Source organism: Hyaena hyaena, unplaced genomic scaffold (genome assembly GCF_003009895.1).
Source record: "Hyaena hyaena isolate Hyena2069 unplaced genomic scaffold, ASM300989v1 scaffold_303, whole genome shotgun sequence".
Lineage (NCBI taxonomy): Eukaryota > Metazoa > Chordata > Mammalia > Carnivora > Hyaenidae > Hyaena > Hyaena hyaena.
In genome coordinates this window covers 1,586,365-1,601,703 of record NW_024080934.1, presented here as the reverse complement: position 1 = coordinate 1,601,703, position 15,339 = coordinate 1,586,365, and the positions used below count along the sequence as shown (strand labels likewise).

Genomic DNA, 15,339 nt, shown 5'->3' with positions numbered 1-15,339 from the left:
CTTATATCCTCTCTTCTTTCAAAGATACAAAATAATTTTATCATGTATTATTAGATTTAAAACAAATATAAAGGTAATATATACAATACTAAAAGCACGGTGCATGGAGGAAATGAGCTACAATGGAGCAAAATGCTGGTATTTTACTAAAATTAAGATTAGTATTGTTCTGAAGTAGATTGTGGTAAATTATGATGCATATTATAATTCCTTCAACAAACAGTAGGAAAAAACATTTAAAATTTAGAATTAAAATAAAAAATATTTATATAGCACAAAAGAAAGCAGAGAAAAGAGTAGCAGAATCCTCACCCCACCCTCACATGAGAACCTTATATGATCTAGAGAATTCCTTTTCAACATTTAAACTTTTTCAAATAATAAGTTATTAACAACTGACTAGAGAATCAAATAGAAATCACTATGGTGTTATTAAAATACATTACCCAGGTTTGGCAAAATTGAAAAAAACTCAGGACACATATGTAAAGTGACACATACACACACAGAATAATAATGTTTACAAAATGTCTGGTTTATGGCAATCATTCTTTATATTCATGTATATATTCATTCCATCAACTCAACCTCTGAAAGAAAGCATGAGAGACACAGACCTGAATGGGAACTCACTTTGTAAATTCATGTGAATCTTTATAAAAGCTGGACTCTCCTGGTCTCAAAAGCAAACAGAATTTACTGCTAAACACATGGCACATGCTCAATAAATGTTAATTCTGCAGAGATGATTTTTGCATCATTCAGAATAACATGGAGTTTGGCGGCCTCAGAAAGATGTCTCAATCTAAACTTTAGATCTAAAAGACCTTATGATTTGTACAGGAAAACTAATTCATAGCTTTGAACAAGAGTCCAATTACCTGAATTTCTTCAACTACTGATTTGAACTGGGGAATACGCTCTGTCATGTTTTTAACCAGTTCCATTGCATTATCAAATCCCTTCACATATTCTCCATACATCTTAAGGAATGGTGCCAATTTCTGAAGGATGTCACCAATTCTAGGGGTAGTTTCCCTGTATAAAATATAGAAACAAGTCATTAAGATTTCTTACAGAGTAAGTAAATTAATAGGACTTCAAATGAAGTGATCACTTTCTATACACATTCTGTGCTTTATCAGATCCACCTTGCTGTGAGATTGGTAGAGAATGAAGCAGTACCTTTTTTTTAAGTTTATTTTTATTTTTGAGAGAGAACATGAGTGGAGGAGGAGCAGAGAGAGATGGAGACAGAATCTCAAGCCAGCTCCAAGCTCTAAGCTGTCAGCAGAGCCCAAAACGGAGCTCAAACTCACAAACTGCGAGATTATGACCTGAGGTGAAGTCGGATGCTTAACCAAATTTAAGCCACCTAGGCATCCCTGAAGCAGCATCTTTTTAAGGGGACTTTGGGAATGATATAGTAAAGAGAGACGCTATAGAGTTTTTAAAGCTCCAAATTACCCTGAAATCTTGTCTCCACTAATCAAAAGATAGTTTGGAGAGCAGAGATGAAATCCTTTTCAACCAAAGCTAAAAATGTACCACAACTTCTATCGGTGGTCTTTACGGTACAAATTTAACACAAATGTTTGGCTATAGCTCTGTATAGCATTATTGTTTCAATTTACAAGTAAATAACACAGCATCTAATATGACTGCCTTAGACAAATCATTTGCCATCTATTCCTCTTACCATTCTTGCATTCGTTTTTCCAGCTCTGGCAATAGGAATTTACTATGGAAGGCATTTATTGATGAAATATTAGAAAAGATTTTATTCACCATCTCTGCTGAAAATGAGCCTCGATTTGCTTCTTCCAATAATTTGCAGTAAAATACCTGAATAAGAGAATAAAGCAAATGTTACTTCAAATTTACTGGTGAACCACCTACCACTGTGCTAGGCATAGCGGGCTCTTAGCAACTTGTTGAATCAGTGAACAAGTTCATGGTCCAAGAAATTAATCATTTTTGAAATGGATGAGTATATGCTTTGGTTGAGAAGACCCAGAAGTTAGGATTAGAAAACTTGACTCTAACCTTGGCTTTCTCTCTATTTTGGGGATTCTTCTTTGCCAGAGAATTTCCAATTGAGGTAAAAGGACTTACTTCTATCTAAAGGTAGAGTCAAGAGAGATGGAAGAAAAACTTTATATAAATCAATAATTGTGGTATTTTTCATTCTTCTTTATGTTTTCAATGACTTCGACGGCACTTACACCGTATTGCCCATTACTATAATTTGCGGGCATAAATCTCGCTTTCCCTATTAAAATTGTCTGCCTTTTTGGGGAGGGAGACCATGAAAATTTAGTTCCCACAGAAGAACAGGTGCTTAATAAATATCTTGGCCAATGGATGAATAAAAGAATATTTCAGATCACAGATGTTTACTTGCTTTTCAATAAGTAATAATGCATGGTAACTTAAACACTTATAAGAGGATGCAAAGATCTTCTGCACGTAACAACGGACATCTTAAAGACACTTTTTAAAAACCTGCAATCTTAGCTGATCTCCACTATGGCTACTATACCTCTTAATTGCCATTCTGTTAAATGTAGGCAGAAGGAGGTCTGTTCCTTCAAATGTCCAGATGGTTGTTAATTTTCTAAATTCACCTCCACTGCATTTTCTTGGGAGGCAAAAAGAACACAAAATCATGTCCTTAGAGACTCCAATAGATAGGATATTTTAAGTAATTAAGACTCTAAAATTCTAAAAGGTCAGCAACAGTAGCTGACAAGCTAATACGGCTGAAATAACAAAAAAGAACAAAAACAAAAAAATCCCACAAAACTTGTAAGACAAAAAGACATGTCTCCACGATAGGAATACCTAATACTTCAGGTCTGTATTCCCCTCAGGGGAAATTGTTTCAAACGTATAAACGACATGACTTGATTGACTTACAGTGAAACTCTTCGGGAAGTGAGTGTTTAAGTCACAAACTCATTATTTCAAAGGACAGAAGCCTTAATGTGGGCCCTTACAGCTCATCTGACAGGGCCATAGTCCACTCTAGGAATCAATGATAAGGAGGTATACCCAGGATGGCCTGTTCCCACGAAATTCCAGTTTTCCAATGGCAGAAGTGGGAGAATTCTTCTTATAGTTAGCACTCAAACATGGCAACTTTCTCTTCTAATAATAGGAGTCTATATTGGCAATCTACCAGTTATCTTGTTCTTTTATCACTAAAACAGTATTAAGAAGCCTTAATAATTTTTAAGTGATTCTTTGTAATGTGTATTTAAAAAGATACTCAAGGCCCCAACATGACTAAAGTACAAAATGTGATAAAGTACTTTGAATGCCATTTCTAACAAATATTGACTGCGCAAGTTACACCAGGCGCTATATTAGATGTCTCCTACAAGCTTAAACAAGTGAACGCTCAAAATTCCTTCTGACCTATTGCTCTATTAGTTCAGATGACTCACATGGGTCTGAACAGCACACGAGACAAACAGAATCAGTGACATATTCATGCAGGCATTAGAATTACCAATCTCTTATTTAGATTATAATGGAAACATGGCTCTAAAATCATAATAAATGGGCACGAAACAGACTAGTGTTGAGGAATGAAAGATACAGACAAAGGCATTTTGTGACTCATACGTAGAGTCCTTGAATCTGCTCTTTATGAACTGAAAAACCTTTATGTCTAGTGTATTCACTGACAAAGCTAAAAATTCTAAAGATTTCCTTGAAGAAAAAGATTTAACTGGCCAAAAACAGTCATGCTCATCTCTAGTTTCTAAAACCCCTTGACTATTAAAAATGATATGCAATGCAAAAAAAAAAAAAAAAAAAAAACACCTGAAAGGGAAAATATTACCTTATCTAAGAGGTCAAGTCGGTTGACATAAGCTCTTTCTGTAAGCAAAAGTTCATTGGCTATTTTGTGAAGTTTTTGTTCATCAGTTTCCTAAAAATAGAATAGATACCCACATATTAGGAAATAAAACTTAGACAATATTTTTCAAGAAATAAACACCTTATCAAATGGTGAAAAAGTTTTCTCAAGCTTCTCAGGTACCCAATTCCTTTCAGCCATGAAGGACCATCCAACCAGAAATGAACAAAATTAAAAATAATCAATCTGCTAGATTTAACCTAAAACAACTTCTTTAGCCCCTGTCAAAATCAACACTATCATGTGTTTTGCCCTTGAAACACCTTTTATCTTTCTCAGACATTATATTTGGCTCATTTTCTCCCTGTCTCTCTCAGGCTACTCTTCAGAAATGATTTTATCACTCTTTCAGATAATTTGTCTAATTGTTAGCTCTATGCATCTAACTTTATGCCTTTAAAAAAACACATTAGGAAAAATTTCAACCATATATGAGTAAACAGCAAAATGAATCGGCATGTATCCATTACTGAGATTCAACAACTATCAGCTCATTGTTAATAAGGCTTCATCTGTGTCCCCCTCCCTCCTTCTACCCATATTATATTGAATTAAAAACAAATAAGTTATTATTTCCCCAGTGTATGTTTCCTCGGCTCTTAAATATATTTGTAGAGCTTTGATAGTTCTGTGAGAATGGGATCATATTTTTTCTTGGTAACTTGATAACTCTCTCCTGCCTAGTACACGGCTTCAATAAAATACTGGCATTTGATAAAATATTGCTGAATGAATGAATGAGTAGCAATCACACATTTCTATTGTTGGACATTTACTACCACTTTGACATGCTGTCAATGTAAGACCAAACTCATCTTTTAAGGAAAACCTCTATGCTACCACCTCCCACCCCACGCCACTGGAACTCTACCAGCCTTGCAATGGTGCCATTCTTTTCCAGTTATTTGCCTTTGGTTCCCCGAATCACTGTAAACTTAGCTCCCTAGCAGAAAACCCAGGCTGCTACAAACTCCTACTCCTGTGGTATCTTTAGCATCCATCCTTCTAATTCTCATCACTGCCACCTGGTTTTTCTCTTACTGTATCTCAACCCCAGGCTAATCAAGAACTCCCATTTTGAACTGATTCTACTATTTTTTTGGCTCTAACCCACCCTGTATGCTGTTGTATGAGCAATTTTTCTAACTCTGCTTTGCCAAGACCACTCTACTTTCCATAGAAAGAAAACGTCCAACAGCCCTCCTTTCACCAGTGGGATAACAGCCAGACTATGTATTATTCAGGGTTGTTCAAATTTCACCCCTACTCATTGTCTCAGACTTCTTTCCCATTGTATCTTTGCAGGCACCCTCCCCTCCAAACACACAAATCTAACCCACCATTATCCAAACGTGTCCATGGTCATTCCCAAACCTTTCTTCTTTTCATCCTCTCTGCATAGCATATATTCTTGCTTTCTCTCTCTAGGTATATAAGGCATACTTTTTTTGGATGGCCTGCTGAATTTTTATTCCTTGTCCATGGAGCCTTCTTCAACTACTCAGAGCCCTTGGGCTTGGTTCTATTAGAACACATTTTCTATTTTATACTTAAACATCTTTTTGTTGAGAAATTTCTACCCAGCTACTTTGCTAAAGTGTCCATTTCATTCTAGGCAAGTAAGAAGCATAGTAAGGGTTTAGTAATAACTCTATCATCAAGGCAGAACAAAGTATATTTCTTTTTTCCTTTCTTTTATAGTTTATTGTCAACTTGGTTTCCAGCACTCATCCCAGCACAAAGTAGATTTTAAACCAATGTCTAGTTTGTATAAAGGCTACATTTAAAATTGTGTATAAAATTCTATTACACTATATAGTGTGCTTCACTGTGTTCAACATATGAGGTTACCATGTTACCACTTACAGCAGCACTGAAATGAAGTATTTTTATGTGAAGGCTTTAGGTAAAGTAACATAATACCATTTAAATAATCTGTGGTCGCAAAAATACTGAAATTAAAACTATATGGTCATTAAATACCACAAGTAGCCAAGGTTTTGGTTAAACAATCAATTCAGGGGGTGTCTGGGTGGCTCAGTTGGTGAAGCGTCCAACTTTGGCTCAGGTCATGATTTCGTGGTCCATGAGTTCAAGTCCCACTTCGGGCTCTGTGCTGACAGCTCAGAGCCTGGAGCCTGCTTCTTATTCTGTGTCTCCTTCTCTCTGCGCTCTTCCCGCACTCATGCTCTGTCTCTCTCTCAAAAATGAATAAAAACATTAAAAACATTAAAAAAAAACCCAATCAATTCAGGGTAAAGTACTAGCATTGTTGTCTGTTTGACATCCTTTCCCTCTATTTCTTAATGATATCCAGATTTGTTTAGTATATCTATCTTACTACTAGGTAGCCTTCCCTTTGGAGAAACTACCGTCATTCCCCAGATGAAAAGGAGGGCCCTAACTGGTGTAACAATCAAGAATACACAGTGACTGGTTCAAGAGCCAATGAGAAGAGGGAATATACACTGGGACTACCTACTCTAACGGAAGAGCCATACAAAAAGAAATTTCTCTTTTATGCTCCATGTAAATAAGGGTATCTGTGGACCTGAATGCTATAAGCAGCCACCCCATAACCACAGAGATGAAGCTAATAAACTTCCTTATTATTTAAGCCAGGTTGAGTGTTACTGATGTTATTTGTGTTAGAAGCATCCTAATATGGAAAACTGAAATACTATGAAACATATGGGGTATATTCTGTGAAACTGAAAAACTCTCAAGTAATTTTTAAACAATTATTGCTTATAGAGGAGAAAATAAAATAATGAATTGAATATGTGACTTACAAATCTATAATAAGAGAACACAAATATGTAGTAAATATATAAGAAATATATCAACATTTCAGAAGGAGATAAATGTACTATTTGACATACTCAAAAGAAATACTGACCTGCATCAATACTATAAGCCATTTGTGTGGGGTTTTTAAAATATTTATTTATTTTTCAGAGAGAGAGAGAGAGAGACAGAATCTGAGGCAGGCTCCAGGCTCTGAGCTGTCAGCACAGAGCCTGACACAGGGCTCGAACTCACAGACTACGAAATCATGACCTGAGTTGAAGTCGGACACTTAACCGACAGAACAACCCAGGTGCCCCAGCCATTTGTGTTTTTGTAAGCCAGATTTATTGACATATAACTTATAAATAGTAAGATTCACCTTTCTGGCATATAGTTCTAGGAGTTTTTACAAATATTTAATACCATCATCTCACTACCCCAGTCAAGATAAAGAACATTTCCACCCAAACTTAAGTCTCTATGGTTGGTCCCATCTCTCTCCTATCACCCAGTCTTGTTAACAGTCAGATCTGTCTTTTTAGAGAAGGTTCTATAAATGGAATCACACAGTATGTGCCTTTTGAGTCTTGCTTCTTCCACTTCTCAAAATGCATTTGAGATGCATCCATGTTGTCATTAGTATTAGTGGCTTGCTCTTTGCATGACCTTAGTTTTATTCTAACAGAGGTACTGTAACTTTGTGACTCACTCACTTTCATATGTTCTGATTCTGACAAATACCTGTAAGGAAAACCATCCAGCAAAGTATGTGCCATGATAAAATAATACATCCTTTACGAGTCAGAGAATTCATTAACCAAAAGGTCAAACTGTCTATTATTGCTACACGATGAAGTCACTCCTGAGGTCTTCCACATCCTACAGGATCTTAAATCGGAAGCTTATAATAAATGATCTTTTGCTGACTCTAAATCATGCTTTAGCTGAATGAGGCAAATTGTGGATATCCTGGTCATATTTTGCAAAATCCAAGGGAGAAGCCAGCAGTTATTAGCAAAAGCTATGTCCTTCCACAGATGGTCTTCTAATGTTAGGTCCCTGACCTTGCCAAAACCAACACAAATTAAGCAAAAGTAAACTCGCTGACATTTGGTTTAATCACTCACACACAGGTTTGTGAAAAGTTACTAAGGATTTTTACGGAAGAGGTGAAGAAGTCACGGATCCAAACAACAGGGTTACCGTGAGAACAGCTAACGATTATTCACTGATTGCTTGTTATGGACCAGACACTGGTATAATTAATTTACATAAATTGACTAATCCTTACAATAATTCTATAAAATAGGTACTTTATCCCTGTTTTATCGTCAGCACATACATACAACAAAACAAAATTCCAAGGCTCAGAAAGACCAGATGACTTGCTCCAAGTCACATGGTTAAAAGGTAACTTAATCAGATTCCAATCATATAAGAGAGCATGGGCTTTTAAGTCACTGGTCAGTAAACCTTTGGCTCTCACTCTAACTCTTTTCTGCAACAAGCAACAAGACTGTAATAAATGCCTGCAAGGGAATAGACTAATGAAGTAGAAGCTATCCACTTAAAAAATGAAATGTGATATCTACTCTGCATTTTAATGTATGCAATCTTTCTCTAATATAAATTCTATTTATGGCAGACTTTTCAGCATTTTAGTAATAATCATCAGGTATTAAAATTCAGTCATATTTGATATAATGATATGATGGCTTCTAACTTTAAAAAATTAGTTACTGAAACTCATCTATGAGTATATTTAAGGAGAAATACATGCATCTATCTGGATGCCAGGGGCTCTATTACTCTATGAGATAGGGTTTTTTAAGTTTATTTACTTATTTTTGAGTCTGGGGGAGAGGGGGAGAGACAGAATCTCAAGTAGGCTCTGTGCTCAACACACAGCCTGACGTGGGGCTCGAGCTCACAAACCATGAGATCATGACCTGAGCCAAAAATCAAGAGTTGGATGCTTAACTGACTGAGCCACCCAGGTGCCGTGAGACTTATGCTTAAATAACAGACAATGTTGTTTTAAAATTGTTAGTACATTAGAGATGTAGCCTGGTATTTTTTTTTTTTTTTTAATAAAAAGTTAAATAGGTAAGGTCATATATTGTTTCTTATTATTTGCCACTTCGAAACTATATAACCACTACTTTTGTGTTTAGCACTTTACTAAGTCACATATTCTTGTGATTCTTTGGAAAATAGTAATGGCTACACAATATTGATTTAATAAATAACCCTCTTTGCCTCTATTGCAACCAAATACACAGGCTTGACTTTTTTAAAATAATCATAAATATGTTATTACAAAAGCATCTTACCTTTGATATTCCTCTATAACATAAAGACTTTTTTCACTTGTAAATGAAACTATATTCCGATATTGAAAGCTGATTCTCAGGATATTGCCTCGAACAAAGACATAATAAAGTACAACTAAACTATCCAAATTGAAAAGATAAAGTACACGCCTCTTATAGTAAGAGTTTACACAATTTACTTTTCTCTGCTTCTCACTTCCACTTAAGGCACTTCCTAGGTTAGGACTGTGCACCTCCACACCTCCAATAACCTTCCCGTAGAGATCTACTCCATTCTCCCTAGGGTGTATTCAGCCCGGTCATTAGTCAGTGTGCCTGCTGGCTCATGAATGTGCTGCAGTGTCAGTTCTGCCTCCTCATTTACAGATGTCAACAGCTCCTACGGCTCTTTTCAGACCTTTTGGCATGGCTCTTCCATATGGCAGGAGCCCCAGACAAAGAGCCCCCCTGGCAGCTCACAGACTTCATGTACTGGATAGGCAGAAAATGCTTCTGCGGAGCCCGTGATTCATTCTTCAAAGTCTTAGCACCATAAGCACTGCCACATGCCTCAGAACCACTAAGCAGGGGGGCAGATATTTTGGAAAGAACCTCATAAAGGTTAATAAACAATTAGAGTTTCCTACAAGATGCTTTAAGGGCAAAACTTTCAATTACATAAAAATGAGTCAGATATTGGCATCATGCTTTAGTACTCTTCAATTATGCTTTTAAGTTTTCGATACATGTTCTCATGATTTCATTTTAAGCAGGAAGAATTTTTTTTCTAAAAACATTGAATCACAACTACTAAGGGTTCTTACAGCTTTTTTCATATATTCATTACAGGTTATGTTTAAAGTAATATATATAAGTTATTGGGTTTCTTGGTTCTGGGGGTTTCTATCCAAATCTGCTGCCAATTAATTAAATTCTTCCATGGAGATGGAAGACGTAGCTTTATATGAATACACATGTTCCTGCTTTCCTTGAAGTCCATTCTTTCATAACAAGATGAGTCAACTTAGGAAATCAACACTTGATTCTGTACCACAATTCATGAACTGTATGAAAATTTTGATAAGTCATTTTTAATGTCTTCCTAGACATTATAGTCTTCATGTGGCTCCAGGTGATAATTTGAAATTGGATCACAGTAATATCTGAATGTTACATAATTGGCCTATCATCTCAAAAAGCACCTTAAAATCTCTAACCTGTGTCACACACCTTCATTCCAATATTCCAGAATTCTATAGAATTCTATAGATCCTTTCTCATTATACTAAGGAACAGGGAGATCGAGGGAAGGCATCACAAGTGAGTGGGGCGCCTGGGTGGCTCAGTCGGTTGAGTGTCCGACTTTGGCTCGGGTCATGATCTCACGGTTCGTGGGTTTGAGCCCCGCATCGGGCTCTATGCTGACAGCTAGCTCGGAGCCTGGAGCCTGCTTCGGATTCTGTGTCTCCCTCTCTCTCTCTCAAAAATAAATAAAGTATTAAAAAAACAACAAGTGAGTGACAGTGACAGCACTCGCTATTTATTGAGTCCTTACTGTGTGCTAGGCACTAACATGTGCTTCACATGAATTAGCTAATGGAATCCTCATAATACTCCTGCGAAGCAGGCATCATTATCCTTTCATTTTATAGATGAGGAAGCAGTGCCTTAATAAGGATGGGTAACCTGCCCCAAATCATATTGCTAAGTAAGTGATTCAGCCAGGAATCAAATCTAGGTCTGTGAAATTAAAATTCCTGCTTTGTCACAGCCTTTTAAGGAGGAGAATTCTCTGTGGATTTGCAGGATAAGAAAATGGAAAGATAAGGGAATAAAACACAGATTTTGTATTCAATTAAGATCATGTAATAATGCCATAAGGAAGGTCACATGTTCTCAGGGAAGATTTGTAATCAGCATGAAATTTATCTGTAGGTTCACATTACAGGAAAAAGAATATCTGCTATGACACGGGCACATTATTCCTTTCCCAGGACTTCATTACAGACTATGACAAGAATAAATAGTCTATTACCTTAGCATGGTCCTTCAGGAAGCTTTGGAAGCAAGGTCCAACCCTACTTTCTTTCCATTTTTGAAGATTTTATTTTTAAGTAATCCCTACACCTACTGTGGAGCTGGAACTCACAACGCCAAGATCGAGAGTCGCATGCTCTACTTCCGGAGACAGCTAGGCGCCCCCAAGCCTCCTTTGGACCTAGCAACAATGTTTTTCCAATCTGATGTCCTCTACTCTATTTATTCAATTCTAAACAGGTGAACAGGTGAGTGAGAGTTTAATCTGAAGGTTTACATTCTAACCTTTTGAGATAGGGTGGTGAGAAGGGCAAAACAGAGAACTGTCCTTGCAATGAGAAGGACAATTTAGTTACTTTCACAAGATCAGACAGGAAGTAAGTGGTAGCAAAAAGAGAACTCTGTTCTTCTCCTACCTAATTTAGTATACGTTACACTAAATTGTGTTTGGCTTTTGCAGAAATTAAGGATCAGGCATCAGGAAGAATTCAATATATGCACACAATCCATAACTGAAGCAGAGTATCAAAGTAATTAGGCCACTTATAAATATTTCTGATGATAATTCCCTGGAGTTAAAACCTTATGCGTATAAATGACTGCATCGTGTGCTAATAACCTACAATCCTCAGGTAAGAGAAACAAACAAAATATAAGAAGCCTGTGTTAAAAAAGGAAGAGGCAGGGGCTCCTGGGTGGCTCAGTCGGTTAAGCGTCCGACTTCAGCTCAGGTCATGATCTCATGATTTGTGGGTTCGAGCCCCGCATCAGGCTCTGTGCTGACAGCTAGCTCAGAGCCTGGATTCTGCTTCACATTCTGCGTCTCCCTCTCTCTCTGACCCTCCCCTGCTCACACACTCTCTCTCTCAGAAATAAATTAAAAATAAAATTATTAAAAAAAAAAATAAGGCAGGCAAAATGCCATCTATGTCTTCTGCAAACAACCATCTCACTTTATTTTTCTAATGTTTTATTTACTTCCGAGAGAGAGAGAGAGAGAGAGAAAGAGAGAAAGAGAGAGAGAGGGAGGGAGGGAGCGTGAGCAGGGGAGGGTCAGAGAGACAGGGAGACACAGAATCTTAAACAGGCTCCAGGCTCTGAGCTAGCTGTCAGCACAGAGCCTGACACGGGGCTCAAACCCACGAACTGTGAGATCATGACCTGAGCTGAAGTCAGACACTTAACCAACTGAGCCACCCAGGTGCCCCAACCATCTCGCTTTATTTATTTTTAAAAAAAAATTTTTTTTTTAAATGTTTTATTTATTTCTAGGAGAGAGAGAGACAGCGTGAGCAGGGGAGGGTCAGAGAGAGAGAGGGAGTGACAGACTGAAACAGGCTCCAGGCTCTGAGCTAGCAGTCAGCACAGAGCCCAACGCGGGGCTCGAACCCACAAACCGCGAGATCATGACCTAAGCGAAAGTCGGACGCCTAACCGACTAAGCCACCCAGGCGCCCCCCAACCATCTCACTTTAAAACAAACTGGTAGGTGCTGGGATACTCACCTGACAAGATATGCTAAACTTTGGATCTGTTAAGGGACATCTCAGGTCATGAGTCTCTTCTCCTCAACTTACACATGAGGAAACATGATTTTATTTTTATGTTTATTTAACAAATAGTTCACACTATGTTATAAGGCACTGTTCTAAATCTTCTACAAGGATTTGATGATCTATGCTTTGTAATAACCTTATGAGGTAGGTTATTATTTCCATGCTGCAGATGAAGAAAACTAAGCTACAGAGAGGTTTAAGTGACCTGCTTGAGATCCTACAACTGGTAAGTGGCTGAGCTGGGATACAAACCTAGAGACTCTGGTCCTTGAGGCTGTCTTCCTGACCCCCAGGTTATGGTATATTGCTCGGTTCCTTTTGTTTTTGTTTTTGAGCTGCATATGATGACTGCTGTGTTTTTAAGATCTGATCTTCCCATTTCTCTCACACCCATGCCAAAGAGCATCTTTAATATGCACTGTGACCTCCATGCACCTCACTTTCCCAACCCTCCTGGTTCACGCCAACTTTCTGCCAAGCCCGACTACTGACTCTGTTATCTTGTTCTCTTGGCACTGCTGCCTTGCAGACTTTGGCTCCCTCCCACTGTAAGTTCCATCTTCTCCTGAGTTCCAGGTCATTCAGCAATGCTGGGAGATGGCTGATTATGCCCACTACCCTTGACTTTGGCCCTCAGGATCTTAGTCACAAGTCACCACAAGAGCTTTCTCCGCTGTCCTCAAGCTCCAAGCCCCACCCTTTGAGTCTATCTCACTGGCGCCTGTGGGGGCACTTTCCAAACTGACACCAAGCCTACCAGTCCCCTCTACACTGGAGTCTTACACTGTAGTCTCTCAGTGAGTTCCAGACTCCCTGACTTGTCAATTTATGCTAACGGAGAATTCACCCTTTTAGCCATGCTCTGAATCTTGACTTCATCGTTTTTTTTTAAATGTTTTATTTATTTTTGAGAGAGAGAGAGCGAGAGAGAGCGAGCAAGCAGGGGAGGGTCAGAGAGAGAGGGAGATACAGAATCCAAAGACAGGCTCCAGGCTCTGAGCCAGCTGTCAGCACAGAGCCCGACGTGGGGCTCGAGCCCACAAACTGAGATCACGACCTGAGCCAAAGTCAGACGCCCAACCGACTAAACCACCCAGGCGCCCCAGTCTTGACTTCATCTTTGAGCTCCCTTTTCCCCTTACCTCAAGATATCTTACATAATGATCATTTATCTCAATCCTGTGTCAGCTGTTTTATTTTCTGCAGTGCCTTGCACATAGTGTATGTACAATATAAATGTAGTCTGTTTAATTTGATTACCCAGGTTCTCTTAGCTAGTTACCTATGATGTTTCATTCTCATAAGCTCACCAATAATCCTATACCCACCTCCCCCAAACCCTGTGGTTCTCATGACATTGCTCTCTTTTCTTTTTCCTCTCACACAACGATGTTCCCCTTTTGACCATGTTTGTGCTCTCTAAGGCTTAGCCTTTGCCCTTCTTCCTGTTCCTGCACATTCTATTTTGGCAGTATTAATCACAACCTCATGTACATCCTCTTATATTCTTATCCTCTTTCCTGAGCTCCAGACCCATATTTCTGCTTGCCAATTACTATCTGCAAATGGATGTCTTGCAGGTGCTGTAAACTCAGTAGTACAAAACTAACCTGATTAGCAACTCTACTCCCTCCCTCCCATCATTCCAAACACAATTACCTTCCTTCCTGTCCTCCACCTCAATTATTTTGTTAACATGTTCAGAAGCCAAGGCCTGCCGAATTATGTTAAAATACCATGTCCGAGGTCACCTAGCTGGCAGGTGACAAAACTGGGGTTTCAACTCATCTCTTTTAATTCCAATGTCTTTATCCTTAACCAATACACCATAGCATCTCCAGAGTATTCATTTTTTAAAGTTTATTAATTTGAGTGGGGGAGGGGCATAGATAGAGGGAGAGAACAAATCCCAAGCAAGGGGGGCTCAAAACTACGAACCATGTGATCTTGACCTGAGCCAAAGTCAGATGCTTAACCAACTGAGAGACCCAGGTGCCTCCAGAGTATTCCATTTTTGTTTTAGACATCTTCATGAGGATAATCCACAAGTCTCTCAACCTCGGTAAGTCTAAACCGAGGTTTTTCCCTCCAAATATATCGCTCCTTCTATCCTCTTCTAGTTCAGTAGGGCCACTTCACCCAAGCCAGGAGTTGAACATGACTCATTCCCTACCTCCATCAGAACGTCGGTAGAAATCTCTCTTCCTTGCCCTAAGTCTCTGCTACATCCGTACAGGACCTCATCCTCTCACACCTGGATTACTGTAGTTGCTTGCAAACCCTGTCCATCTGTTTTCCTTTTATCTGACTCATTTTTCTAAAACTCACAGATGTACAGTCATGTCACTTCCATGCTTTAATTAAGTGCCTCTGAGGCCACATAGTATTTGGCTTATGGAAAATCTGAAATAACACAGGAAAGCACCTATGTTCAATCCTACAAAACAGGATGCAGAATGACCATACATTAGGCTGTTGAGTTTTTTTTTCCCCAAAACTCAGCTCAGAAGAAAACAAGCTGGAATGTTAAATATCAAAGTAGCTTTTTCTCTGGGTAGTAGAACTACGGGTGACTTGTATTCTCTATGCTTTGCCGCATTTTCTTGATTTTCTATGAGGACTATTAATTTTTATACAAAACTTAAAAAATCCATTGTTTTCAGGGAGGAAAAGATACAGGTTAGGCACATAACCCCCCTGAAATTTGTCCCTCACT

General features: G+C 38.4%; 1 protein-coding gene across 5 annotated transcripts in view; it reads right to left on the bottom strand.

Moving 5' to 3' along the window:
• Nucleotides 1-15,339, bottom strand: part of FGD4 (FYVE, RhoGEF and PH domain containing 4) — a 217,208-nt gene that overhangs the window by 33,512 nt on the left and 168,357 nt on the right. For 4 of the 5 annotated variants that reach the window (XM_039247667.1, XM_039247669.1, XM_039247668.1 and 1 more), the window contains exons 5-7: nucleotides 3,851-3,940; nucleotides 1,700-1,845; nucleotides 882-1,038 (exon numbers count right to left, since the gene is read on the bottom strand). In XM_039247667.1, coding sequence (XP_039103598.1) covers nucleotides 882-1,038; nucleotides 1,700-1,845; nucleotides 3,851-3,940 — 393 coding nt within the window. Of the gene's footprint in view, nucleotides 1-881; nucleotides 1,039-1,699; nucleotides 1,846-2,542; nucleotides 2,611-3,850; nucleotides 3,941-15,339 lie in introns of those variants that run through there. The other variant, XM_039247671.1, reaches the window with a different exon arrangement.